The 27,410-nt window shown below is 42.0% G+C and overlaps 3 protein-coding genes across 3 annotated transcripts; 2 read left to right on the plus strand and 1 right to left on the minus strand.

Annotated features, from left to right (window-relative positions):
• Window positions 1-144: 144 nt before the first annotated feature.
• Window positions 145-2,614, plus strand: gpatch11 (G patch domain containing 11). The gene is made up of 8 exons (XM_084470059.1): window positions 145-280; window positions 486-712; window positions 803-844; window positions 950-1,070; window positions 1,188-1,278; window positions 1,834-1,959; window positions 2,165-2,246; window positions 2,328-2,614. The coding sequence occupies exons 1-8, from the start codon at window positions 231-233 to the stop codon at window positions 2,381-2,383; spliced, it is 795 nt and encodes a 264-aa protein (XP_084326185.1). The 5' UTR covers window positions 145-230; the 3' UTR covers window positions 2,384-2,614.
• A 1,451-nt stretch (window positions 2,615-4,065) lies between these two features.
• On the plus strand, window positions 4,066-9,384 carry eif2ak2 (eukaryotic translation initiation factor 2-alpha kinase 2). Its single transcript, XM_084470344.1, has 17 exons — window positions 4,066-4,269; window positions 4,990-5,274; window positions 5,355-5,478; window positions 5,572-5,648; window positions 5,737-5,889; window positions 6,155-6,287; window positions 6,655-6,716; window positions 6,807-6,861; window positions 6,954-6,985; window positions 7,071-7,142; window positions 7,255-7,374; window positions 7,466-7,591; window positions 7,781-7,982; window positions 8,068-8,208; window positions 8,309-8,407; window positions 8,504-8,566; window positions 8,685-9,384. Exons 1-17 carry the CDS (start codon window positions 4,163-4,165, stop codon window positions 8,799-8,801), a joined length of 1,968 nt encoding a protein of 655 aa, XP_084326470.1. The 5' UTR covers window positions 4,066-4,162; the 3' UTR covers window positions 8,802-9,384.
• Window positions 9,385-15,449: 6,065 nt separating this feature from the next.
• LOC311350126 (interferon-induced, double-stranded RNA-activated protein kinase-like) lies at window positions 15,450-26,738 on the minus strand (the record flags this gene model as incomplete). Its single annotated transcript, XM_084470151.1, is given in 21 exon segments — window positions 15,450-15,972; window positions 16,087-16,149; window positions 16,251-16,349; window positions 16,452-16,592; window positions 16,680-16,881; window positions 16,962-17,087; window positions 17,179-17,295; window positions 17,705-17,838; window positions 17,952-18,014; window positions 18,114-18,212; window positions 18,313-18,453; window positions 18,543-18,744; window positions 18,832-18,957; window positions 19,991-20,244; window positions 20,479-20,611; window positions 22,066-22,169; window positions 23,158-23,472; window positions 25,592-25,787; window positions 25,864-26,084; window positions 26,086-26,134; window positions 26,632-26,738. Coding segments are annotated over 21 exon segments (3,009 nt in total). The 3' UTR covers window positions 15,450-15,855.
• Between the last annotated feature and the right edge of the window lie 672 nt (window positions 26,739-27,410).

The raw sequence follows: 27,410 nt of genomic DNA on the forward strand, positions 1-27,410 counted from the left end.
ATATATAAATATTAAAATCAATGTATATTTGTTTTGATTTACATTTGTTTTAGATTCATTTACCGTTCAAATGTGATGGGTGATAAAACAGGAACTATGCGCTTCGCTCCATGTCTTTCGGAATGAATTCTTCAGCGAACCAAACATTAGCGGTATCAACGAAAGCAAGCGACTAGCAGCACTAAGTCACAATTTAAACAGCAGAGCTCAAACGTTGTCCTGAATTCAAGATGTCAGACGAGGAAGAAGACTACATGTCCGACGCATTTATCAGTAAAACGTAATTTGGCTAAATGTGTTTCGTGTTAAACAAAGACATCTCAGAGTAATAAGTATAACGTTATGGTTAACATAAGGGACTCGTTTGTGGGCCCTACTGATACTACAGCTCCTTCGGGCATCAATAGGTTATTAAAGAAGTTCAAGGCTGTCATTAGATGAACATCTATTGTAATCGTGCTTTTCTCTGTTTTCTGTCCTGTCAGACAAGATGTGAAGCCAGGCTTGCCGATGGCTAAGCGGGTAAAAGATGCAATGAAGAAGGAGTTGCAAATGAAGGAGAGGAATCTTATGAATCGTCAGAAGACCTATAAAGAGCAAGAGAAGGAAAGCAGAGAAGCAGCTTTGCACAACACCATCACCAGCGGGAACAAAGGATTTGCACTTTTGCAGAAAATGGGTTACAAAGCTGGGCAAGGCCTTGGAAAACAGGGTAACCTTACTTCTCTGTACTTGTCTGTCTTTGCCTTTAGCAGATCCCTATTTTAGTTATGCGTGTTTACTGTGTATCTCTGTTTTTCAGGTGCAGGCAGAGTTGAACCAATTCCGCTTAATATAAAAACCGGTAGGTTACTAAACATTACTAAACCCAAACTGTTAAGTAATTACATGCCATTCTCCTGATTGTAACGTATTCTTGTAATTCACCTGTGCTATTTTAATACCTAAGACAGGGGTGGCATTGGAATGGAAAAAGTCAAAAAGAGAAAGGCGGAGCAGGAACTTGAACACTATCGACAAAAAGCACAAGCGAGGCAGCAGAATGAGACGCAATCATTGGAAGATTTCAAGTAAGGCTCGCAGCAATCTTGAGGCGTCCAAGAACATTTGATACTACTGTTATAAATGTGTTTCTATGCAAGCTGGAAAATTGAAACAAATGCCGTTTTTCTCCCCCTTTTTTCCAGGGTGAGGGTGAGGAGTGAGCGAGAGGAGAGAAAGATTGAAGGAGATCTTAGAAGGAGTCAACGGGCATGTGAACAACTCGACAGTCAAAAGGTTAGGATAACTCATCTGCATATTAACTTGTTCTTGGTTTTTGAACTTGCTTGGTTTGTTGTCTCATTTCATCCCAGGAAAGAAGGCATTGTGAGAAAAAACATCTTTACAGTTCCCACAAAAAAAAGAGAAGTGCTCCAAGGTCCAAATTTGGTTTTGTGTTGTGCTTAATTCTGGTCTATCTCTGTAGTAGTAATGTAGTTGTGACACACGCCTGCACCCAGGTTAAACCATCTCTATAAACTGAACAGATATCTGCATATATATGCAGAATCTGTAGGCAACGGGACAATATTTTGGTATTTATTGGTTCTGATTTTCCCCATTATTCAAATATCAATGCTGGCAAGCTTGCTCTCATTCTGCAACGCAATCTGAGGAAGCTGCCTTAGTGAAGCTCTAACCTAGCCACAGCGACAAACCCTCACATTTTTTGAAAAGCGTTGTCCTTCCCCAACATCCATTTTTATGAAGACACCTCTCGAAAAACATTTGAAAAATGCTATCTGGGTTCATTGGACAGGGTCTTTACTTAAACTCTTGTCCTGTTTCTAGAGCATCTCCGTCCCTAGAGAGGATTGGTACTGGCCCACCCCAGAGCCGGTTGAGGAAGAGGATGATGACAAGGAAAAGGAAGAAGAAGAAAAAGAAGAGGATGAGGATGAGATAGTGGAATTAACGGTATTACCCTCTTGATGATTGATTTTAAATGAGTGTGCCACTAATTATGGCCATTTTGGCCCTCGGACAGCTCAAAATCTGGACCAAGCATTCCTTGAAGCATTTGGATTATATTTATTATGCATATAAATGTGCAAGTCTATTTGCCAAATTCAGGATATACTGACATGGTGTAAGGCGTTTTATTTTTCTCTGTCTATCATAGACCTTTGACAAGCTCCAAATCCTGACCTCCTACCTCAGGGGTGTCCATTTCTACTGCATATGGTGTGGGACTACATACAATGGTAAGTGGGATACATGGTTTCATTGTGTTGCTTTGTTACTGTGTGAATAATATTAATAATAAATCACACTTATTTCAACAGATGAAGAGGATTTGTGTGCGAATTGTCCAGGGGATACAGACGCCGACCACATGTGAAGCAGATGATGGGTGCTGCCTTTCTACCAGCGAAAGAGCACTCATCATGGTGTAACTATTATGTAACTGACTATATTTAACTATATAGCTCTTGTTCATTGTAAATAATAGCGTTTTGTAATGTATGACATGTCTGTTCCGAGAGTACTACTTGGAGAGTTTTGTGTACCAAATGGAACCATTTTTGTTTTTTTAATATATATATATAAAGACAGCTGTTGGATCCAGAAATGCATTTGACTTTTATTTGATTGTACACTTATTTATCATGTACCTGGAGCCAATCTGAAATCTCGATAGCTCTTTATTTCCTTCAATAGCAGTGGCTATTGAGCATGGCACGTTTTGGGGCATGTCTCGGCATGTTCTGTTATGCCAACCAAATAATTCGAGCAAGCTTTAAGATATAGACTTGAAGCCACTCCAGAAACCAAATTAAGATGAACCAGCAAGTTGGTAAGAAGATACTAAGTAAAACATTATTTTCTTACATAAAATATCAGCAGTTAACCTTGTTAGAACCAAAATACTCTCTGCCAATGAAATTATCCAAAAGAATAATTATAGCGTCTATAATTAATATAGGCATGTATAATTATATAATATAGGCATGTTGATAAGCCTATATAATGTGTTTCAGTTGTGTACTTTTAAGTGAGTAGGCTAGTATTGTTTTAAAATATAAATAAATAAAATACATTTATTAGCATTCAACCAATTGGACCTTAACTGCTGATTGGACTCATGAAAATGTATAGAAGCGATTGCTTCATTATGAAAAGGATCCAAGCAATACCTGCTGAAAATATATTATAAAATATATATATATATATATATATATATATATATATAAACTATTACTCGTAAATGGTTACAGGCCGATCTACCTACAATAGATATCTGGCTAGAAATTTTTAAAGAGATTCACGAGATGGAAAGGTTAACTTTTCCGCTAAGATTGACGTATGATTTATATATTGAAAGATAGACAAAATGGAGTAGGCCTATATTTGCTTAAATAAGAGTGTGGTTTGTGATGTGTTGTGTCTGGCATCTTATAATCCGGTTTGCTTTCCGGTAGCTATAAACTGTCATATAGATAAACTTGTTTTATACGACCTCTGTGACCCATGTAACATTTGTGGTAAGGACAAAAAAATGCTGTCGTGCCGACAGTTGTATCTGTACTACTCTGGCCTACTGTTACTCTGTATCATTGTTTTGTTGCAAAAATAAAAACGTTTAAAGTTTTAAAAAAGAAGAAAATGATCCAAGCAACTAACAGAAGGAACATTTCCATGTTTGAAAAGGTATACATGAATGAGTCAGTACCAGGTACTGACTAAAGCTCGTCCCCAACATGGCCCGGCCCATCCGGTAAAACCTTTAAGGTCAACAAAAGGTTTGGCTATAACAGCAATTCATATTGTTGTACAGTTGATACAATGTACATGCATATTAACAAACCTCCATAACTTGACATTCATATGGTGGTCGTGACATGGTTTGTAAATACATGTATATGCATTATAATAACTGCACAACAATAAGGAATGGTATTTTAGAACAATAATCAACAATAATAATCAACAATAATAAAGTTTTCTCCAGATGGGCGGGGCCATATTGTGAGGCGAGCCTGATGATGACGTAGACACCGGGAAATCGAAACTTAACAACAGAGTCATAAACCCAAGCGCCCACCATGCTCCGTTTTAGTGTGTGCTATATATGCATGCATGATCGCATAGACGTGTGATATTTATATTGTCATTGGCCATGGAATCAATCAACTACGTCGCTCAACTCAATGAGTATGTGCAGAAAAGTGGCTGGGAGTTGAAATACGACGACGTGGGTTCCGAAGGTCCTGCTCATATTAAAACGTGAGTCTGCTCCACCGTTATGCATAGTGCTTTGCATAGGCATCTTATCTGTTGTATTTGATACAGTATATATTACAGCTTGTTCAACGTCGGATGGTTATTTGGACTCGGCTTTAGGGAGTTTGGTATATTAGTGACAGGTTGGATATTGGATATAACAGTTGTCCCATCAGCTAGGCCTACCTCTCATGAGGCAAACCAACATCTGTATTGTAAAATGGTAATGGTTCAGAAGGCACAATCACATATGTCAATACAACAGTTTCAAAGAGGAACCTCAGTTTATGAAAAAATAGGGGGTATAAAAGAACAACCTATAGAAAAGCAGATATGGAGATATGTAAAAATCTCTGTTGATATGTTTCAATCTCTGAACACCATGGGGACAGTCCACCATATCAGCAAGCAATGAAGGAAGCGTCAAACCTGGACAAGGAGCAAACTGATCAGACTTAACAGTCTCAGACTAAACTCCTAATGAATGATAATTTGTGTAGGTAAGTGTTAGCACCCCTAAAAATAGTGAATACGATCAAGGCATACCTCCACCAACACATGCAATTACCGTTATAGCAAGACATGTCTTGCTATAAGACATGTCACAATGAGCATCACCTAGCCCTTATCAGGATGTGTAAGAAGAAGGCCTACTGCTCAACCTTGAACAACACTGTACTGTTTCAGCCTTTATAACAAATGGTTTTAAAATGTGTCCCTCAGGTTTACTCAAAGGGTGATATTAAACGGCAAACAATACCCAGAGGGTGTTGGAAAAAACAAGAAGGAAGCCCGGCAAAATGCAGCTAAACACGCTTTAGAGAGCGTTTTAAGGACGGACTCAAACCACTCCCATACCTCGTCTGTGAGGGACGCTGCAGAGCCAATTTATCCACCAAAGATCAACCAACCCAACTACATATGCTGGCTCAACGAGCACAGTCAGAAGAACCGGGTTCCCATAGTGGCACAGGAGTCCACCATGATGGATCTGGGCCACGCTAAACCGTAAGTCTCTGCGGTTCGTCCCTTCATTATCCAGTCATCCGGTAAGATAGCCATTCAATTCAAAATGTCTGTGTTTTCAGATGTTGCAAGTTTGTGCTTAACGGTACGGAGTACCCGTCTGGCTCTGGGAGAACGAAGAAGGAAGCAAAGGAGGAAGCAGCCAGGCTTGCATATCAGGAGATATGTAGCAGTCAAACCTCAAATGTAAGTGCAGGGTGGGAGGTGTGAATAGAGATGGTGTGTTCTGATGTAATAAACACAATGTATAAAAGCACAATATAACTTCTTATTTTAAAGACCCTAGATCAGAGTGGCAGTGTTGAGCCATCGAGTCCTCAAACAAATGAATTGAATCAAGACATGTCGGAGGCAATGTGAGTACAGCCAGGATGAACACATCACACAGTGGACGATCGATTCATGATTAAGTGTTGATGTTTTTGTTAACCGTCTATCCTCCAGTGGTTCACCTGCAAACATGGAGGTGAGTGTCAGAGAGCATTCTGGCATGACTGAGCCTAATTACATAGGACAGCTCAACAACCATTGTCAGAAGATCATGTGCCAATTGGATTTTCCATTGGTGAGAAGATGTGGTCCTGCACACTCCCCTCAGTGAGTATTCATCGGTTTTATGTTTGAAAATATGATTAATGTATTCAAGTTACTTTTTTGGGGTCTGACTGTTTCTTACCTATTTCCTTCTTCTTACTTTGGACAAAGTCAATCTGAAAGTATATGTAAATTATCGCCAGAATTGTTTCTGCCAACAATATGTATAAAAAAGATTGGTTAAACAGCTGGATCAATACTGGAATTCCCATGGAGGGACCTTACTGTAAATATTCTGATCATAATCCCTGTACCCTTGTGCACTCAGGTTTTTCTACAGGGTGGTAATTGACGGTAGGGAGTACCCTGAAGTTGAAGGGAAGACTGCAAAGGAGGCCAAACAAAGGGCAGCAAAGGAGGCCTGGTTTGTGCTCCAAGAGCAGTCAGACTGGGACAGCAAGGTATTTCTCTGTCCCTTCTGCCTCTCTCTGCCTCTCTCTGCATCTCTCTGCATCTCTCTGTCTCCCTGCCGCTGTCTCTCTCTGTCTCTCGGCCTCTCAAATTCAAATTAAATTAAATTTTCATGAGAAATTCAAATGTACATTGCCAAAGTGGGTTAACAATACAGAAACAATACACCTCTCTGTCTCTGTCTCTGTCTGTCTCTCTCTGTCTCTCTGCCTCTCTCTGTCTCTCTCTGTCTCTCTCTGTCTCTCTGCCGCTCCCTGTCTAGATTAATAGATTTAGATGTTTAATCAAATAATGATTTAACCACCTGTTCTTCACTTATGGAAAACTAAATATTTCTTATTACTGGTCTTATTTCAGGCATCTGGGAAGTCTGCCAAATCAGAAGAGGATGGCACATCTAATAAAGCAACATCAGAAGTGTAAGGACTCAAAAGGAGCCATGACATACCAGCTAGTAGTATCTTTTCTGTCCAGAAGTTTATTTTATATCTTTGTTTTTAATCACTAAGGGCATCCTCATCAGATAGCTGTATTCAGTTCAAAAATTCATCTGAGCCTCCCAAGGTACCCATTGCTAGTTTGGAAGGTTGCATTTCATGGGTTTCTCATTTGATGTGTTTCTCAGTTATAACATTTTTTTTTTTTCCATTATGAAGGAAGAAAAATTGGGTAGCAAGCCTAAAATTAAGTAAGTCATTTAAATATTTCTCAAAATTCCCTTCAGGTCTGTACACTTTCTTTAAGCTGTATTGTGATTATTGCTATTTTTGTAGACTTGCAGCAATATTCAACAACGCCCCAAAAGAACCAACCAATACACCAACAAGTCCAACTAGTTCTTCTAGGTAAGGCAAACACGAACCTCCACCTGCAAATGTCTGTTTGTTTTGAATGGGTTACCATGCATGGTAATGTCAATGAATGTGAGGAGATAATAACTCATCTTGCTTTCAATAGGTTTTTAGCAGAATATGACCATATTGAGCCAATTGGGGGAGGGGGCTTTGGTCAAGTTTACAAGGCCAGGTTGAAACACATGAATATGTATCACGCGGTCAAGATAGTGCCCAATAAAGAGTAAGAGTCTTCCAGCTTTTATCTCATGGTATAGTTTTATTGCTCAGTCAACCTTAATTAATATTTTCATGCTACCTCTCATTTTGATCAGGAAAGCTGTGCGTGAAGCAGTGGTCTTAGCAGGGCTACAGCATCCTAATATCGTTCGATATTACACCTCCTGGATTGAGGATTTGGAGTACAAGCCGCCCAAAAGTGAAAATTCCAGCACTTCCCAGTAAGTAATTCTATAATTACAATTAGGTTCAGTCAAACAATTTGGCAAGCTACTGGTGGTTCACATTTTGACCTTTATTCTTTCTCTTTGTTTACATGTGCATTTATACACTTTAATATACTGTGAAGTACTGGTACTTAGCCACTTTATAATTTAGAATCTATCTATCTATCTTATCTTCATAACCAGGTCAAGCAGCGATACGTCCAGGCAGTACCTGTACATCCAAATGGAGCTGTGTGAAACAAAGAATCTGGAAGTGTGGATAAATGAGAAGAACTCGTCGTATCAGGATCCCACTCGGAGGAAGGAGAGTCTAGACATCATGAGGAAGATAATATGTGGTGTGGAATACATCCACTCCAAGAACCTAATGCACAGGGACCTAAAGGTGGCATACATAGGTTACATTTAGTTACTATGCAAAATGGTTAGCTCTTGATGAACAGCTCAAATATTGTCTTTGTGTCTGTCAGCCCTCCAACATTATGGTTGGATCGGATGGAGAGGTGAAGATCGTGGATTTTGGTCTGGTAACAGAGGAGAGGGATGAGGACGGCAATGTGATGGAGAAAACGAGGAGCACGGGCACTAGGTCGTTTATGGCACCTGAACAAGTGAGAACACCTGTTTTATAAAGTAAAAAAAAATGTTTATGATAAAGTGCAGCATAAAGGATATCCCTAATCAATGATCTTTATCTGTGTTTTATTGCAGAGTAACAAAAACGTATACGACAAAAAGGTGGATATATTTGCGTCAGGCTTGGTATATTTTTTGATGCTGTGGAATATGTATGGTCAGGAAAAGAGGGAAGTAAGTCTGTTAAAGATGGCATTATTTAATCATATCTTTGTGAACATCATATCAAGTTTTGTGTTCGTGACTGAATTCTGTTTCACCCATCAACAGATTTTGGGCGGCATCAAAAAACAAACATTTCCACCTGAATTTACACGGTTATTTCCTGAAGAGGTCTCATTCATTTGTACTTTTATACTAGACATAAATTATGCAAGTCAACTTTTACGACACTGCCATGTATGACAACCTAGCATGCTTTAATATATATATTTTTTTGGTCCGTTTGCAGCAAGATCTAATTGCATCGATGCTACATAAAAACCCCAAATCCCGACCCTCTGCTAAGAAGATACAGGCTAAGCTGGAGGGGTCGGATCGTTCTACAGGGAGTCCGAGAACGATCTGACCCAAGTGTACGGATGAGGGGAAGGAGGTGTTGGGACCGGCGACATTTTAACATTTTAACATTTTTATAATTCATCTATTTTCAAAATGCACTATGTAACTTTGTCAGTGCAGCCATGACTTCTGTTGATGAAGGTAATAATCGCTAAACAGTTTGCTAACGTTTCACCCAATTGGGTTGCCATCCCCCTCCCTGCCAGAGTCCTGTCTCTGACCCCCAGGGTTAGTTGATGACAGCTTATCCCTGCTCTCAGTCCCCTCCCTGTCTCTGACCCCCAGGGTTAGTTGATGACAGCTTATCCCTGCTCTCAGTCCCCTCCCTGTCTCTGACCCCCAGGGTTAGTTGATGACACCTTATCCCTGCTCTCACCCCCCTCCCTGCCAGACCCCTTTCTCGCACTGCACTATTGATCACTGTTTTCATAACTACAGTAAATATGACTTGTGTGGTGAAACGTTGGAAAGAAAATAACGGTAGCCATATGGTTAATACGTTTCAAATGAAATTGAAATCATGAATTCACAATTTGCCTATGTTAATCCATGTCTGTAATTGTGAAATAAACCGGTTTTACTTGCATTCATTGCGTTATCATTCTCATGGTTGGATCTAGTATGGCAGTTAAAACTTATCCACTTCTTAAAAAAAAAAATGAGTTAATGTTTTTAAAGAGAAAAAATGAATGGAGAACGTTATCATAGTCTGTAGAAGGTTCAGCTGTTTCTAACTGAATTCATTAGGATAGTTCAGGTTTGCTGCAGGTTCTTACTTTATCTATGTAGATATATATTATATTGATATATATATAGGGGGTTGCCATTGATTTACATTCTGAACAATATTCGCTTCGCTCACAAAACTTGCGAGCCGGTGAGCTGTAGGCTTGCTGCGCTAGGCTATACTAACTAATCAATCTATTTTGGACCCAATTAAAATACCTCAGTCAACAACCCTCATGGACAACAACAATGCAACAAAGGCTACAAAGCATTGGTTATGATTTAGCAATAAGCATTTTTAAGCTTAATTAATGAATCAAGAGAGTCATTCAATCGATAAAAGTATCTAATATACGATTATTACTTAATATACTTGGTTATTGATTCATATTCCAAATAAGTGCCAAGGGGCATATTCTGAATCATGCCTGGCTGAAGTTACACTGACATACCGATTAAGACCACTAGGGAGAGCTGTTGGTTTACGAGTGAGAGTTTACGGTCCGCACCTAAAACTAGGGACGTGACATTTCTCATCAGGCCTCCAGCACATGCTGTCTGTGTGGAAAACACCATTCACAAGCGGAGAAGGCAGGATTCCAGTTAAACACCTGGCCTTGGAGCACTTGGTCACACGGACCTGGGTAATCAGTAGACCAATCAGATCCCATGGCTTTAAGTGTGTACACAGCACCCAACAATCAGTGAGCAGAGAAAGACTTCACAATGAGTTGACTGCCTTTCATGGAGGTCAAAGGTAGTAGCCATCAAGCACTTTGCCACCGATTTGTTTTCATAATCACCTGAGAGCAGCTAGGCACAAAGTGCAGAAAGGCGACATTGGATGAGGTCAGAGTTAATTGTCGCTTTAGGGTATAATGGTTATAGGGTATAGAATGTAATCATATTTTCTATCTTTGGTCAAAGCATTTCAACTATTTAGCATTAATATAGTATAAATGCAAAATAGTTAAATTAAATGCTTATAGGCCTATAGTAGGACTTTTATTTCGTTTTTATTATTTATATAGCACTAATAGTATAAGTGCTAAATAGTTAAACAAAATGCTTATATAGTGGGACTTTTACTGAGTTTTCACACACTGGTTTTCCCGATCATGATGCAAAAGCAAATAGTTTTTCGGAAAACGACTCTGGGGTCATCAAAATAAAAGCTGAATCCACACTCTTCACTGATACTCTCAGTAAAAAATATTGTTACATCACCATAACCAATTATTACAGTAGACCTTGAATTGTATTACAAAGCATATATAGATTATGTATGTGTGTGTGTGTGTGTGTGTGTGTGTGTGTGTGTGTGTGTGTGTGTGTGTGTGTGTGAGAGAGAGTGCACGTATGCGCGTGTGTGTGCTCACGTCTATATATTTATGAGGCAGCTTGCAGACCTGTCAAAAACACTTGAGTTACTCTGCTTTTTACCACTTCATTTGGACCAAAATCAAAAAGCAGATGACACAGCATTTTCTGTGTTGTTAAGCCTCCATCCATTGGCCTATTACCAGCTCACTGGCCCTTACCCTCATCTCCATGTGTATTTGCTTTAGCCCAGCCCCACTGGTGCTTGATCCAGTCCCATGTGAAGTATCAACCAATCATCATGGGAGCATACAGCAGGGGGCTGGAAGTACATCATGTGGTCTCTGTAAGCCAATCAGCATCCCTTTCCACGTTTGTTCTGATTACGAAAAAACAAAGTGATCTAGCAAATAGTGATGGGAATTTAGGCTCTTTTTAGTGAGCCGGATCTCTTGGAATGGCTCACCAACAAGAGCTGGCTCTTTCGGCTCCCAAACGGCTCTTCATATTACCGCTTACTGTATACTTTTTATAATGGCGCCATGCCATAATTCCGACACTCATTTTGACACGTGCGCGCGTGTTGACCTTTGTGTTCTCACACTGATCAAAATGCATCCAAATGCTGTTTCTTTTCCTTGTCTCATTCATCTTGTACTCACACGCTCGCACTCGTCTCTCTCCTCTTTTCCTCCTGTCAGTCACAGGCAACGTGTATCGTGCATCGAAATCCCCCGCCCCTCGCTGCTTGTTTTTCGTGATTGGTTGCTGGCTGCCATGCATGCGCCGTGACACGCATAGCACGCGTAGAATGAATGCATGTAGCACCCGTAGCGCGGGAGAACAAAAAAGACAACGGCTCGCGTTCGGGAGCCGACTCCCATCGTTCACTTAAAAGAGCCGGCTCTTTGAGCCGACTCGTTCGCAAACAACCCATCACTACTAGCAAACCAGCTGTTTGGCTGCCTTTGTGTCCGAATGAAACACACGTGTGAGATGATGCGATGGGGATGTTATCATAGAGAATGGGTCCCTGCGGAGAGGTATGGTGGAGGTTAAGAGAGAAACAAAGGAAAGAAAAATCATGGTTTGACAGATAAAAAAGGGAAAGGGTTTAGAAATAAGCCAAGACCAGGCCTTCGGAAAAATAGGATTATTTTTATGAGCAGAGTGAAAGTTATAACACTGCACATCAAGTCTAATCGAAGTATATAAATATGTATATAATAATGTAGGCTATAAAATATATGATAAAAAAAACATGTGCTATCACAGCTCCGCTGTGCTCTAGCAGAAGTGACCCTACGATTGTAAAGCAACAGTACAGACGTTTTGCAGCCATGACCTTAACACACTGAGCCACGGTGATATTGAAATAATCATGACATTAAATAGCTGCTCATAAATGATGCAACAACAAATAAGAAAAAGAGGATGGTGGCAGGAAACCGGTGGCTTGCCTACTCTAGGTATGAAATTAGTCCTTAGCCCAAGTGAAGGTGTTCGCGAGTGAGGGTAGGCCTACGATGGAGCGTGAGATTGGCTGGAGAATCTGAGCACCGTTGTGACGAAAAGAGAGCTGAGCCGCAAAGCTCTCGATCTACCGGTCGATCGTCGTTTATAACCCTCACCTATGGTCATGAGGGATGGGTGATGACGTGACCGAAAAGACGAGATTGGTACAAGTGGATTAGAGGCGCTGCTCCTCTGCTTAAAGGAGTCAGTTGAGGTGGTTCGGGCTTCTGGTAAGGATGCCCACTGGGCGCCTCCCTAGGGAGGTGTTCCAGGCACGACCCCGGGGAGGAGACCCCGGGGAAGACCCAGGACTAGGTGGAGAGATTATATCTCAACACTGGCCTGGGAACGCCTCGGGATCTCCCCCAGCTGATCAATGTGGCCCGGGAAAGGGAAGTCTGGGGCCCCCTGCTAGAGCTGCTGCCCCCGCGACCCGACCCCGGATAAGCGGTTGAAGATGAGGATGAGGATGAGGATGGTGGCTGATGCAACAGCAACCCCCTCTGTATGTGGCAATGCGCTGAATGACTCACAGATAGAACCGTCTTACCTCACTGTAGTTAGTGGAGCAACTTATTTATCATGTACCTGGTAACCTACAACTACCAGGGAGCCAACCTGAAATCTCGATAGCTATTTATTTTATCATTGTTCTATTTTATTATAGAACAGAACATGCCAGAAATATGGGGCATGTCTTGGCATGTTCTGTTATGCCAACCAAATAATTCAATCAAGCTTTAAAAGCCTACTTAGCCACTCCAGCCTACTTGAAGCCACTCCAGAAACCAAATTAAGATGAACTAGAAAGTTGGTGAGTAAGAAGATAAGTAAATAATTTTCTAAGATATCAGCTTCAAAAAGGATACTTGAATACAGTTAAACTTGTCACAACTAACTCACAAAAAAAACTTTCTCCCAATGAAGTAACCCAAAATCAAATAATTATAGCTTATATAATTATAAGCATTTATTATTTATTAGCCTATATAATGTGTTTCAGCTGTGTGTACTTTAAAGTCTTCCTCTTCGAGTCCGTTGCAAACTCAGATGTCGTTCTGCCAGTATGTGGCGCAGGTCACAGCTGATGGGGTCGGTTCAGCCAGGTCCTGGGGGCTGCACTGGATGGCTGCATGTGTCTTCTGACTGGTAGTTCCATGCTTTCATAAGTGCTTTGCACCTCCCCTGCTCCACTCGTAATCTGTTGAGGGTCTTCCAGGTTAGCCATGGGAGGTCGTGCCCGCTGGCGAGGCATTTAGTGATTCCTCTCTCCATCCAGTCATGGGCTTCTGTGTTGACCTGGTTCCATTCATCTTTCCAGATGTGTGTCTTTGCTGTTTCGTTGGTTGTCTGGAGAGGTGGGACTGTCTGCAGGAAACTGGCTCTGGATTTCAGTCGGGGTGGAGGTGCTGTGTGTCCATGCGGGGGGTGCCTTGTTACATACTTTTAAGTGAGTAGTATTGTTCTAAAATAAATAATAAATATTAAATAATAAATAAAATACATTTGTTAGTATTCAACCAATTGGACTTAACTACTGATTGGACTCATGAAAATGTATAGAAGCGATTGCTTCATTATGAAAATTATCCAAGCAACACACAGAAAGAACATGTCCATGTTTGGAAAGGTAAACATGACCAGGTAAGTGTAACTTCAGCCAGGCATAATTCAGACTAAATGATGCCCTTTGGCACTTATTTGGAAAATTAATGAACCATATAACCTAACCAAACCAAACCAAAGTAATAATTATATATATTAAATACTTTTATCTATTGAATGAATCACTTGATTCATTAATTAAGCTTAAAAATGCTTATTGCTAAATTATGACCAATGCTTTGTTATAAGGGGTCCGATGATACTTTTAAATGTGCAATATTAGGGATGTACAATATTATAAGCCATAAACGGAGCAATAACATACATGGGAGGCTGTGCAGTGAGTTGCCCTGGTTATTTAATATTTTAGCTTTCATGTTGTGTACTGTTTGTGTTTTTTTGTATTGTTGTTGTCCATGAGGGTTGTTGTCTGAGGTAATTGAATTGGTCCAAAAAAGATTTCCCAATGGTTATTGGGAAAGTTATATTGAATTTAACATCATGATAGCGAGAAGTAATAACTACATTTGAGTAATTTAGTTGCTAATTTGGGGATTTTTTAGCCCTTTTTTTTATCCCTTCAAGAGTATGTACAGATATATATATATATTGTGGCAACCCGTCTCCGGCACAGCGCCCTGGAGGTCCAGGGGGCAGGTTGTGGAGGCTGTGTACCACAGATTTCCAACAGATGGCTCCAGTAAAGCTTAGTTCCACAGGGCTCCCCCGGTTTGTGGAGAGGTGAGGGGTGAGGTGTTTCCACCCTGAAGAACAAGACCGGATTCCTCCAAATATGTTTTTTGTTCTGTTTATTAGTGAGATATTTTGTTTGATTTTGATTAAAAGGGCCGTGTTGGCCCTTGGGACGAGGCGGTTCACTCTAGCCGAGCTGCCACAATATATATACTGTGTATATATATGCTGCGGTGTTAAGTATTTAATAAAAACCTGCAGCAAACCTTATTTAGAAACAGCTGTGTAATGAGCTGTATAATGAACCTTCTAGCAGACCAACAGATACACCTATGATAATATTCTCCATTAATTTTGTATGTGTGTAAACTGAATTCTCTTTAAAAAAAACTAAACTAACATGTTCTAACCCTATCAAACATGTAGTGTAGTAGTTTAAACTGCCACACTATATCCAACCATGAGAATGATGACAATGAATTTAAGTAAATCTGGTTTATTAACAGAGACAGGGCTCTGGCAGGGGGATGGAAACCCAATGAGGCCAAACGTTAGCTAACTGTTTAGCGATTAATACCTTCATCAACAGAAGTCATGGCTGCACTGACAAAGTTACTGTTATGATATTTTAGTCCAGGAAAGGCCGCTGAGACAGGATCGCTTTTAACTCACTTTATTTGGTTAAGGTTTTGGTCTATTGTCTATCGTCTATGAAACAAATGGAGAGGGATGGTATATAACACGCGCGGAGCGTCTCTAAGCTTGGCATCTAGGATACGCCGCCGAGAGATTCTGCCCGCCTCTGTTCAGCTGTTGCTTTTTATAAACAGGTAAAAGTAGACTTCTTCTACGGCTCTAAAAACTTGCTCACTTCCTGTGTGTCCGTTGTTGCCCCTATGTGTAAATGTCGTAACTTTGTTAAATGTGCTCAGTACTGCCCTCTGAGGTTGTGTGAGAGTATTACCGCCTAATTTGTCAAATGTGCTCAGTGTTGCCCTCTGGTGATTGTGAGGGGAAATTACCTGTCAGCTATGCTCGGTGCTGCTTCATGTGGCTATGTGAGAGTATTACAGCTAAAATGTATCACAAGAGAATATTATGGCTGAAATATGTTACATTACATAGTGCACATTGAAAATAGATAAAAAATGTTATAATGTCGCTGGTCCCAACACCTCCTTCCCCTCGTCCGTCTACTTGGGTCAGATTGTTCTCGGACTCCCTGCAGAAAGATCCAACCCCTCCAGCCTAGCCTGTATCTTCTTAGCAGAGGGTCGGGATTCTGGGTTTTTATGTAGCATCGATGCAATTAGATCTTGCTGCAAACAGACAAAAAAAAGTATTAAAGCATGCAAGGTCGTCATACATGGCAGTATCGTAAAGTTGACTTGCACAATTTTAGATCTACGTATAAAAGTACAAATTAATTTGACCTCTTGAGGAAATGACCGTGTAAAGTCTGCTGGAAATCTTTGTTTTCTGAGGTCATCCCAAATCTGTTAACATGAAAAAAAAAAAAATGAATTAATTCATTAACATAATACTTGATATGACGTTCACAAAGATATGATTAAATAATGCCATCCACAACACTTACTTTCATCTGTTCATGATGGGAGATATTCCACAGCATCAAAAAGTATACCAAGCCCGACGCAAATATATCCACCTTTTTGTTGTATACGTTTTTGTTACTCTGTAATAAATCATACAGATAAAGATCATTGATTAGGGATATCCTTTATGCTGCACTTTATCATAAACTTTTTTTTTTACTTTATAAAACAGGTGTTCTCACTTGTTCAGGTGCCATAAACGACCTAGTGCCCGTGCTCCTCGTTTTCTCCATCACATTGCCTTCCTCATCCCTCTCCTCTGTTACCAGACCAAAATCCACGATCTTCACCTCTCCATCCGATCCAACCATAATGTTGGAGGGCTGACAGACACAAAGACAATATTTGAGCTGTTCATCGAGAGGTGAACATGTGGCATAGTAACTAAATGTAACCCAAACAGTATCCACCTTTAGGTCCCTGTGCATTAGGTTCTTGGAGTGGATGTATTCCACACCACATATTATCTTCCTCATGATGTCTAGACTCTCCTTCTCCCGAGTGAGATCCTGAGTCAATAAGTTCTTATCATTTATCCAGTCTTCCAGATTCTGCCCTCCACACAGCTCCATTAGGATGTACAGGTACGGCCCGGACGTATCGCTGCTTGACCTGGTTATGAAGATATAAGTCAAAATGTGAACCACTTGTAGCTTGCCGAATATTGTTGATGTAATGGTAGAATTACTTACTTGGAAGTGCTGGAACCTTCACCGTTGGGAGGCATGTTGTCCGAATCCTCAATCCAGGAGGTGTAATATCGAACGATATTAGGATGCTGTAGCCTTGATAATACCGCTGGCTCACGCAGAGCTTTCCTGATCATAATGAGAGGTAGCATGAAAATATTAATTAAGGTTGACTGAGCAACAAAACTATACCATGAGATAAAAGCTGGAAGACTCTTACTTTTCATAGGGCACTATCTTGACCGCGCAATATATATTCAAGGGTTCCGACCAGGCCTTGTAAACTTGACCAAAGCCCCCTTCCCCAATTCGCTCAATATAGTGTTCTTCTAAAAACCTATTGAAAGCAAGATGAGTTATTATCTCCTCACACATTCATAGACATACTACTAGCTGGTATGTCATGGTTCCTTTTGAGTCCTTAAACTTCTGATGTTGCTTTATTGATCCAGCAGTTTAACCAATATTTTATATATATATATATATTGTTGGCTGAAACAATTTCGGTGATAATTTACACCAGATTGACTTTGTCCCATGTAAGAAGAAGGAAATAGCTACGAAACAGTCAGACCCAGAAGTAGAAACTTGAAAACAATAATAATTTTTTCAAACATAAAATTCACACAAGCATTTTGGAAAACAACGGATATATAAAGCAGGATGTAACATTTGTACCTTCCGATTTAGTGAATTGTGTACACAGTACATGTTCTTATTCTCTATGCATTAATGTTGATACTCACTGAGGGAAGTGTGCAGGACCACATCTTCTCACCAATGGAAAGACCAACTGGAACCCCTCCAGCTTAGCCTGTATCTTCTCAGCAGAGGGTCGGGATTCTGGGTTTTTATGTAGCATCGATGCAATTAGATCTTGCTGCAAACAGACAAAAAAAGTATTAAAGCATTCTAGGTCATCATACATGGCAGTATCGTAAAGTTGACTTGCACAATTTTAGATCTACGTATGAAAGTACAAATTAATTTGACCTCTTGAGGAAATGACCGTGTAAAGTCTGCTGGAAATGTTTGTTTTCTGAGGTCATCCCAAATCTGTTAACATGAAAAAGAAATGAATTAATTCATTAACATAATACTTGATATGATGTTCACAAAGATATGATGAAATAATGCCATCTTTAACAGACTTACTTCAATCCTTTCATGATGGGAGATATTCCACGGCATCAAAATGTATACCAAGCCCGACGCAAATATATCCACCTTTTTGTCGTATACATTTTTGTTACTCTGTAATAAAACATACAGATAAAGATCATTGATTAGGGATATCCTTTATGCTGCACTTTATCACAAACCGTTTTTTACTTTATAAAACAGATGTTCTCACTTGTTCAGGCGCCATAAACGACCTAGTGCCCGTGCTCCTCGTTTTCTCCATCACATTGCCGTCCTCATCCCTCTCCTCTGTTACCAGACCAAAATCCACGATCTTCACCTCTCCATTCGATCCAAACATAATGTTGGAGGGCTGACAGACACAAAGACAATATTTTGAGTTGTTCATCGAGAGGTGAACATGTGGCATAGTAACTAAATGTAACCCAAACAGTATCCCACCTTTAGGTCCCTGTGTAATAGGTTATTGGAGTGGACGTATTCCACACCACATATTATCATCCTCATGATGTCTAGATTCTCCTTCCCCCGAGTGAGATCCTGAGTCAATAAGTTCTTCTTATTTATCCAGTCTTCCAGATTCTTCACTTCACACAGCTCCATTTGGTTGTACAGGTACGGCCTGGACATATCGCTGCTTGACCTGGTTATGAAGATACAAGTCAAAATGTGAACCACCTGTAGCTTGGCGAATATTGTTGAACCTAATTTTAATGGTAGAATTACTTACTTGGAAGTGCTGGAACCTTCACCATTGGGAGGCATGTTGTCCGAATCCTCAATCCAGAAGGTGTAATATCGAACGATATTAAGATGCTGTAGCCCTGCTAATACCGCTGGCTCACGGCAAGTTTTCCTGATCATAATGAGTGGTAGCATGAAAATATTAATTAAGGTTGACTGAGCAACAAAACTATACCATGAGATAAAAGCTGGAAGACTCTTACTCTTTATTGGGCACTTTCTTGACCGCGTGATACATATTCAAGTGTTTCAACCTGGCCTTGTAAACTTGACCAAAGCCCTCACACATTCATAGACATTACCATGCATGGTAACCCATTCAAAACAAACAGACATTTGCGGGTGGAGGTCTGTGTTTGCCTTACCTAGAAGAAGTAGTTGGACTTGTTGGTGTTGTACTGTTCTCACTAGATGATCATCCAGCTATCCAGTCAGTTTAACATGAACTTCAATGACTCGAGGAGAACGGGATTCTGTAGAGTGTTTTTACTGAAGCTCGTAGATTGTAAAACTATAACACAAGAATAAAAAGAAATGTTGACATTACAGTTCTGAAGAAGTACGTGTACAAAGCATACATCCTACATTTAAGTACTACAAGTATAAAAAGGACACAAAAATGGAGGCTATGCTAACAAATGAACATGAATTAAGAGGCTAGCAAAAAGCCTAATGACGCTAACAGGTAAGCATGAGGTATAACATAGCATGTGGAAGTACAAAATAAACGTGTAATGGAATAAACATAATTCTCACTAAAGGCTAGAAATAAAGAGTTTTCTACGTCAAAATACTTCCATCTTAAACATTTACTTACAGACAATGCGTCTAACAGCTATCAGATCGAAGGATGGCACAAGATTGTGGAGCTGGGAATCATCGCTCGAATGCCACATGTAGACTGAACTACAAAATGGCCACTTCCTGTTTTATAGCAGGCTGCACTATCATAAAACGCCACTAGGGGATTTAACAAACATAAAACCACACAGTGTCCAGAACACTCCCCGCCTGGGGTCTTCGAAAAGACTCCATAGAACTTCCTCTAATCTAAAAGTCCTCCGGGGACAGAAGAAGGACCACCTTAGGCTTGCACCTTAGGCTTGCCTTCTTTAATCATGCGGAGATCCACTTTCCTTACCAACCCATCCTGGCTCGGAAGGTTCTTTGTGATGATGGCCATAGGCCAGTCGTTCCTCTTCGCTTGAGAATCTTTCATTAGGACCACGTCTCCTTGCTTGAGGTTAGGCCTCTTGTCTACCCATTTCCGCCGGCTCTGCAGGGTGCACAAATACTCCCGGCGCCACCTAGTCCAAAATGTGTCTGCCAAACTCTGGACTCGCTTCCACTCTTCCTTGAGAAGTTCTCCTTTCTTGAAGTCGCTAGGAGCTCCAGTTTTCTGGGTCAGGAGTACCAGGGGAGAGAGTATGACAGGAGATTCGGAATCAGAGGATACAGGAATGAGAGGCCTTGCATTGATAATGGCGCTGACTTCAGCCATGAGGGTTGTCAGGACTTCATGAGTTAAATGTGACTTCTCTTCAAGAAGCATGCAGTCCAAGATGCGACGTGAAATTCCGATCATCCGCTCCCATTCGCCGCCCATATGAGACAAATGAGGTGGGTTAAATACCCAGGTGCATTTCTGCGTCTCCAGATACTTCTCCACACTCTGCGGGTCGGAGTGGGACTCATCCATTTTCAGCTCTTGGCAAGCACCCACAAAGTTGGTGCCGCAGTCTGAGTGTAGTTGCCTTGCAGGTCCTCTGATAGCGAAAAACCTTCTGAGTGCATTAATGAAGCTGCTCGCACATAGTTTCGATGATCTCTATGTGCACGGCTCGTGTGCACATACACGAGAACAACACAGCCCAACGTTTACTGTTGGCATGCCCTCCTCTGGTGTGGCGGGAAACCACCTCCCAAGGCTCGAAAACATCGACTCCAACATAGGAAAAGGGTGGTGCCACCTGTAGTCGCTCAGCTGGCAGGTCTGACATCTGTTGGTGCTCTGTTTTCCAGCGGAGTCTTCTGCAGGTCACGCATTTGAAGAGTAGACCACTGATGCTTCGTTTAGCTCCAACCAGCCATATTCCAGACGCTCTGATGGCACCCTCAGTAGTGAAACATCAAGTGCCTGCCTTGATGTTTCACGGCCTGGTGGTGGTGACGCACGATGAGGGCTCCCAGATGGTGACGGCCTGGAACGATGATGGGGTTGGTTTCGTCTGTGCTTAACTTGGCCTGTGTGATGCGACCTCCAACTGATGTGCCACCCATGGCAGTTGTCTCCTCGTTGAGCTTGAGTGAAGGACCGGGCAATGTGAAGTAGGCGTCCTACTGCCTTAATGAGAGTATTAAAGTTGGAGAAGTGCTCAAAGCATGCCGTGTTCAGAATGTCCTTGTAATGTGAACCACAACTTGTGGGCGTATCTCAGCGTCTGAGATCGGATTGACCAGATCATAGATCTCTTGAGGTTTTTGAGATGTTGGAGGTACTGGAGAGAGGCCCTCCATCTGTCCCACTCTGCTTCCATGTCCTTAGGAAGAGGAGAGTCCCAATCTCCAGCTTGTGTGGAGAGTTCCCTGAGGAGCAGCCTTCCTTGTATTGTTACTGGTGTAAGGAAGCCGAGGGGGTCGTAAATGCTATTCACTGTCGAGTGAATAGCATAGAATGCCAGCACTCCTCGCCAGGTGAAAGGTTTCTGCTCAGCAGCAACTTGGAACACGAACATGTCTGCTGTTATGCTCCATGACACTCCCAGTGTCCGCTGCAGTGGCATATCGTCTGCGAAGAAATCACGATCTTGAACATCTTTGGCCCGGTCTTCAAGGCTAAAGGCATCGACTACAGCTTGTCTGTTTGAGGCATTTGTTGAGCTCGCTTGAGGATACTGATAGCCTCCGCTTCGGTGGGGCATGACTTCAGCAAGTCATCGATGTAGAACTCTCTTGATTACCCTTCTTGCATCGCTGCCAAAATCATCTTCTTCCCTCGCTGCCCTTCTTAGACCGTAGATGGCGACGGCTGGGGAAGGGCTATTCCCAAAGACATGTACGCGCATTCTGTAGTCCACGATGTCGCTGTCGAGGTCATTGTTGCGATACCACAGGAAGCGCAGAAAATCTCTATGGTCTTCTTTCACAACAAAACAGTGGAACATGTGCTGGACATCGGCAGTGATAGCGACAAGCTCTCTCCTAAACCTCATGAGCACACCGATGAGTGTTGTTCATGTCCGGCCCTCGGAGAATCACGTCGTTGAGGGAGACCCCTTGATAAGCTGCACTGGAGTCGAAAACGACACGGATCTGCTCTGGCTTCTTCGGATGGTAGACTCCAAAAGAGGGGAGATACCAGACTTCTTGGCCATCCTGTAATGGAGGGGCTTCCTCTGAATGCTCGTTCTTGAACATTTTCTCCATGAATTCCAGAAAGTGTGTCTTCATCTGGGGGCGCTTCTCCAAGGTCAGACGGAGTGAGACGAGACGATTATAAGCACAGTCTCTGTTGTTTGGTAACCTTGGTTAGGGTTAGGGTTGGTAAATAGGGTTCTGTTTAAATCTTTCCTTTACCTGCACTTGACTGGTGCAGGGCTGCAGGTAGCTTGGGCGACCATTTTCCAATATGGTAGTCTTGAGAGTGTTCACCTCAGATGGCTTGTGAGCCCCCCCTAGGCAGACCTCGTCAACTACTACCCATCCAATGTCCAACCTCTGGGCGAATGGAGCGTTGTGAGGCCCATTTATTTGTTTCCAGTATCTCTGCTTGAGGATCTAGAGTTGGTATCTCATTCGCGATCTTCCTCAAGTGAGGCTGATGATACGCTGCGTCGGGAGTCGGAATCTCTGATCGGGAGATTCTGCAAAAAGCCTAATGACGCTAACAGGTAAGCATGAGGTATAACATAGCATGTGGAAGTACAAAATAAACGTGTAGTGAAATAAACATAATTCTCACTAAAGGCTAGAAATAAAGAGTTTTCTACGTCAATATACTTCCATCTTAAACATTTACTTACAGACAATGCGTCTAACAGCTATCAGATCGAAGGATGGCACAAGATTGTGGAGCTGGGAATCATCGCTCGAATGCCACATGTAGACTGAACTACAAAATGGCCACTTCCTGTTTTATAGCAGGCTGCACTATCATAAAACGCCACTAGGGGATTTAACAAACATAAAACCACACAGTGTCCAGAACACTCCCCGCCTGGGGTCTTCGAAAAGACTCCATAGAACTTCCTCTAATCTAAAAGTCCTCCGGGGACAGAGGAAGGACCACCTCCATCACAGGTCTAGAGTAAACCTTAGGCTTGCCTTCTTTGATCACGCAGAGATCCACTTTCCTTACCAACCCATCCTGGCTCGGAAGGTTCTTTGTGATGATGGCCATAGGCCAGTCGTTCCTCTTCGCTTGAGAATCTTTCATTAGGACCACGTCTCCTTGCTTGAGGTTAGGCCTCTTGTCTACCCATTTCCGCCGGCTCTGCAGGGTGCACAAATACTCCCGGCGCCACCTAGTCCAAAATGTGTCTGCCAAACTCTGGACTCGCTTCCACTCTTCCTTGAGAAGTTCTCCTTTCTTGAAGTCGCTAGGTGGAGGTGGAGGAGCTCCAGTTTTCTGGGTCAGGAGTACCAGGGGAGAGAGTATGACAGGAGATTCTGCAAAAAGCTTAATGATGCTAACAGGTAAGCATGAGGTATAACATAGCATGTGGAAGTACAAAATAAACGTGTAGTGAAATAAACATAATTCTCACTAAAGGCTAGAAATAAAGAGTTTTCTACGTCAATATACTTCCATCTTAAACATTTACTTACAGACAATGCGTCTAAAAGCTATCAGATCGAAGGATGGCACAAGATTGTGGAGCTGGGAATCATTGCTCGAAAGCCACATGTAGACTGAACTACAAAATGGCCACTTCCTGTTTTATAGCAGGCTGCACTATCATAAAACGCCACTAGGGGATGTATTGGTTGGTTCTTTTGGGGTGTTGTTGAATATTGCTGCAAATCTACCAAAATAGCAATAATCACAATACAGCTTAAAAAAGGTGAACATACATGAAGAGAATTTTGAGAAATATTTAAATGACTTACTCAATTTTAGCCTTGCTACCCAATTTTTCTTCCTTCACAATAGAAAAATAAAATATATAATTTTAAGAATGTTAATGTCAGATGTAAAAATATGTTATAACTGAGAAACTATTCAAATGAGAAACTAATTAAACCAAATTACCTTGGAAGGTTCAGATGAATCTTTGTCCTGAATCCATCTATCTGATGAGGAGGATGCCCTTAGTGATTAAAAACAAAGATATAAATAAACTTCCGGACAGCAAAGATACTACTAGCTGGCACATGATCTTCTGACAATGGTGGTTGAGCAGTCCTATGTAATTAGGCTCAGTCATGCCAGAATGCTCTCTGACGCTCACCTCCATGTTTGCAGGTGAACCACTGGGGGATAGACGGTTAACAAAAACATCAACACTTAATCATGAATCGATCGTCCTGTGTGATGTGTTCATCCTGGCTGTACTCACATTGCCTCCGACATGTCTTGATTCAATTCATTTGTTTGAGGACTCGATGGCTCAACACTGCCACTCTGATCTACGGTCTTTAAAATAAGAAGTTATATTGTGCTTTTATACATTGTGTTTATTACCATTATCAGAACACACCATCTCTATTCATACCTCCCACGCACTTACATTGACACACTTAATGTACGCACTTATTGAATGTTGTATTTAGTTATAGTACTTAGTTGTGTAGCATCCTATCCTAGCTATCTTTGTTGTATACAGGGAATGGGTTAACCTAACAACTGGTAGTGCTTGGCACTTGTTTCTATGAATATCCTTACTGTACTGACAGCAATATATTGTTGTTTCTCTTTCTTCTGACAAATGTACTTATTGTAAGTCGCTTTGGATAAAAGCATCTGCTAAATGCCCTAAATGTTAATTACACATTTACACACCCACTAACAAACGGCTTGCAAGGTGTCAGTCACGTTATTTTACACAGGACAGTTATGCCGCTTTTCCACCGACAGTACCAGCTCGACTCGCCTCGACCGTTGCGTTTCCATTGGCAAAAAAAGTACCTGGTACCTGGTACCGGGTACTTTTTTTAGTACCACCTCCGTCGAGGTTCCAAGCAAGCGGAGTAGGTACTTTTGTGTGATGTAAACAGGCTGCTGGCCACTGATTGGCCAGCGGCTGCAAACGGGAATAATCACTCAAAGTTAAATTGAGTCCGGCGTGGCTGGAGTCCACAGACTTGCTCCCGAGGAGGACACGGATCGGCGTTTCGCCGTGTGTGTCGCTCCTTTCCCGGGGCTAGAGTTAGGCTGCGCGATTGTTTGTGTCCGACGTGGTTGTGTGTGTCCGGCGTGGCTGGAGTCCACGGACCCGCTTCCGAGGGGGACACGGATCAGCGTTTCGCTGTTTCGTTTTAGTGTCGTTCCTTTCCCAGGGCTCGAGTTTCGCCTCGATCAACGTTACCGTGTGACAACAATAGACGCACAGTCATTGCACTTTTTATTTTATTTTATTTCCCATCATAACCTTTCCCGGGAATCAGGAAATAGTCTTGATCAGATTTCCCGGGAATCCCGTCTCCCGGGATTAAAACCTAATGATGACCCGCCCATGTTGAAGAGGTTCTTTTCTACGACCCGCCCACATTGAAGAGGTACTTTTTTAGATGGAAACGCGACGTGCCTGGAACCAAACCGAGTCGTGCCGTGCTAAGTCATGGCGAGTTGAGCTGGTACTGTCGGTGGAAAAGCGACAGTTTAAGGGTGGAATTCTATACATCTCCTTATATGCAAGCCTGGCTGCGTCCTCCTTTGTGTCCTTCTTCGTTCTGCCGGAGCCAGATGGGTACTCCTTACCACCAACCACAAACCTGCAAAGCCTGAAAACACCAACATTTTGAGCCGAATGGCTAACCGGATGACTGGATAATGAAGGAACGAACCGCAGAGACTTACGGTTTAGCGTGGCCCAGTTCCATCACGGTGGACTCCTGTGCCACTATGGAAACCCGTTTCTCCTGACTGTACTCGTAGATCCAACACATGTAGTTGGGTTGGGTGATCTTCGGCGGATAAATTGGCTCTGCAGCGTCCCTCACAGACCGCCCCAAGACATGGGAGTGATCCGTCTCTAAAACGCTCAGAGCCTGTTTAGCTGCATTCTGCCGGGCTTCCTTCCTTGCCCTCTGGGTATGGTTTGCCGTTTAATATCACCCTTTGAGTAAACCTGAGGGACACATTTTAAAATCATTTGTTATAAAAGCTGAAACAGTAGTCTACAGTGTTGTACACGGTTGAGTAGTAGGCCTTTTCGGTACTGTAGCATTCAGAAAATTTGGCTCATGCATTCTTCTTTGACTGCAACCACTGAAGTGTTTTTTAGTCTGAGACTGTCAGACTAAAAATGCTTCTTTCATGCATTGAGGCTTCTTTCATGCACTGAATTTGCTTGCTGATATGGTGGACTGTCCCCATGTGGTTCAGAGATTGAAACAATCCTGTGTACATTTCTCCATATCTCCTCATTTTTTTCAACTAACTGAGGTCTATAAGAGCCTATATGATTACATTAGTGTCGCGGTTATGAGGGGGTCTTCTTCTTCCCCTATGAGGGGTCCCCGGCCCCATATAGTTTGAGAACCCCTGTTGTAAACCATTGCATTTCAAATACAACAGATAAGCTGCCTATGCAAAGCACTATGCATAACGGTGGAGCAGACTCACGTTTTAATATGAGCAGGACCTTCGGAACCCACGTCGTCGTATTTCAACACCCAGCCACTTTTCTGCACATACTCATTGAGTTGAGCGATGTAGTTGATTGATTCCATGGCCAATGACAATAAAAATATAACACGTGTACACGTTCATACATGTGGCATTTGATGATACCGGCTGCTGAGGACCTGGGCTGCTGAACTGGGTGAGCTGCTACACGGTGTCTTCAACTGCACGTCCCCATCTCGGCTTCGTTGCCTGAGTCAAAAGTTGAGAAATATTCAGACTTTCGGGTAGCGAAGGATCCGTCGGCCAATCAGATCACTTTATGCAAATACACTACTGTGACACTACATGGACTCTGTCCAAAGAAATTCTTTGTGATACAACCCGGGAAAACACATGGATATGTCAAAAAGCCAGCCGGCAGTTGGGGATAAAAATGCTACCACTTACGTCTCAACTGATGAAGACACTGGAGCGGCTCTTCCTCAACCTGCTCAGGCCTCAGGTGCAACATGCCCAGGACCCATTACAGTTTGCCTACCAAACAAAGGTGGGTGTGGAGGATGCTGTCCTCCTGGACCTTTCAGGTGGCTGTATGCGCTGAATGATGTGAATGAATATGTGTGTGCCACCACAGCGTCTTACCTCACTCTTTCCTCACTGCTGTTGCATAACTTCATATGGGAAGTAAAACAAGGAGAGGCATGTCTTTACAGTGGAGAACCTCTCTCTCTCTTTCTCTCTCTCTCTCAGATCAAAGCGTTGTAGTGCACCAGGGC

Source organism: Micromesistius poutassou (assembly GCF_964030765.1).
Source record: "Micromesistius poutassou genome assembly, chromosome: 7".
Taxonomy (NCBI): domain Eukaryota; kingdom Metazoa; phylum Chordata; class Actinopteri; order Gadiformes; family Gadidae; genus Micromesistius; species Micromesistius poutassou.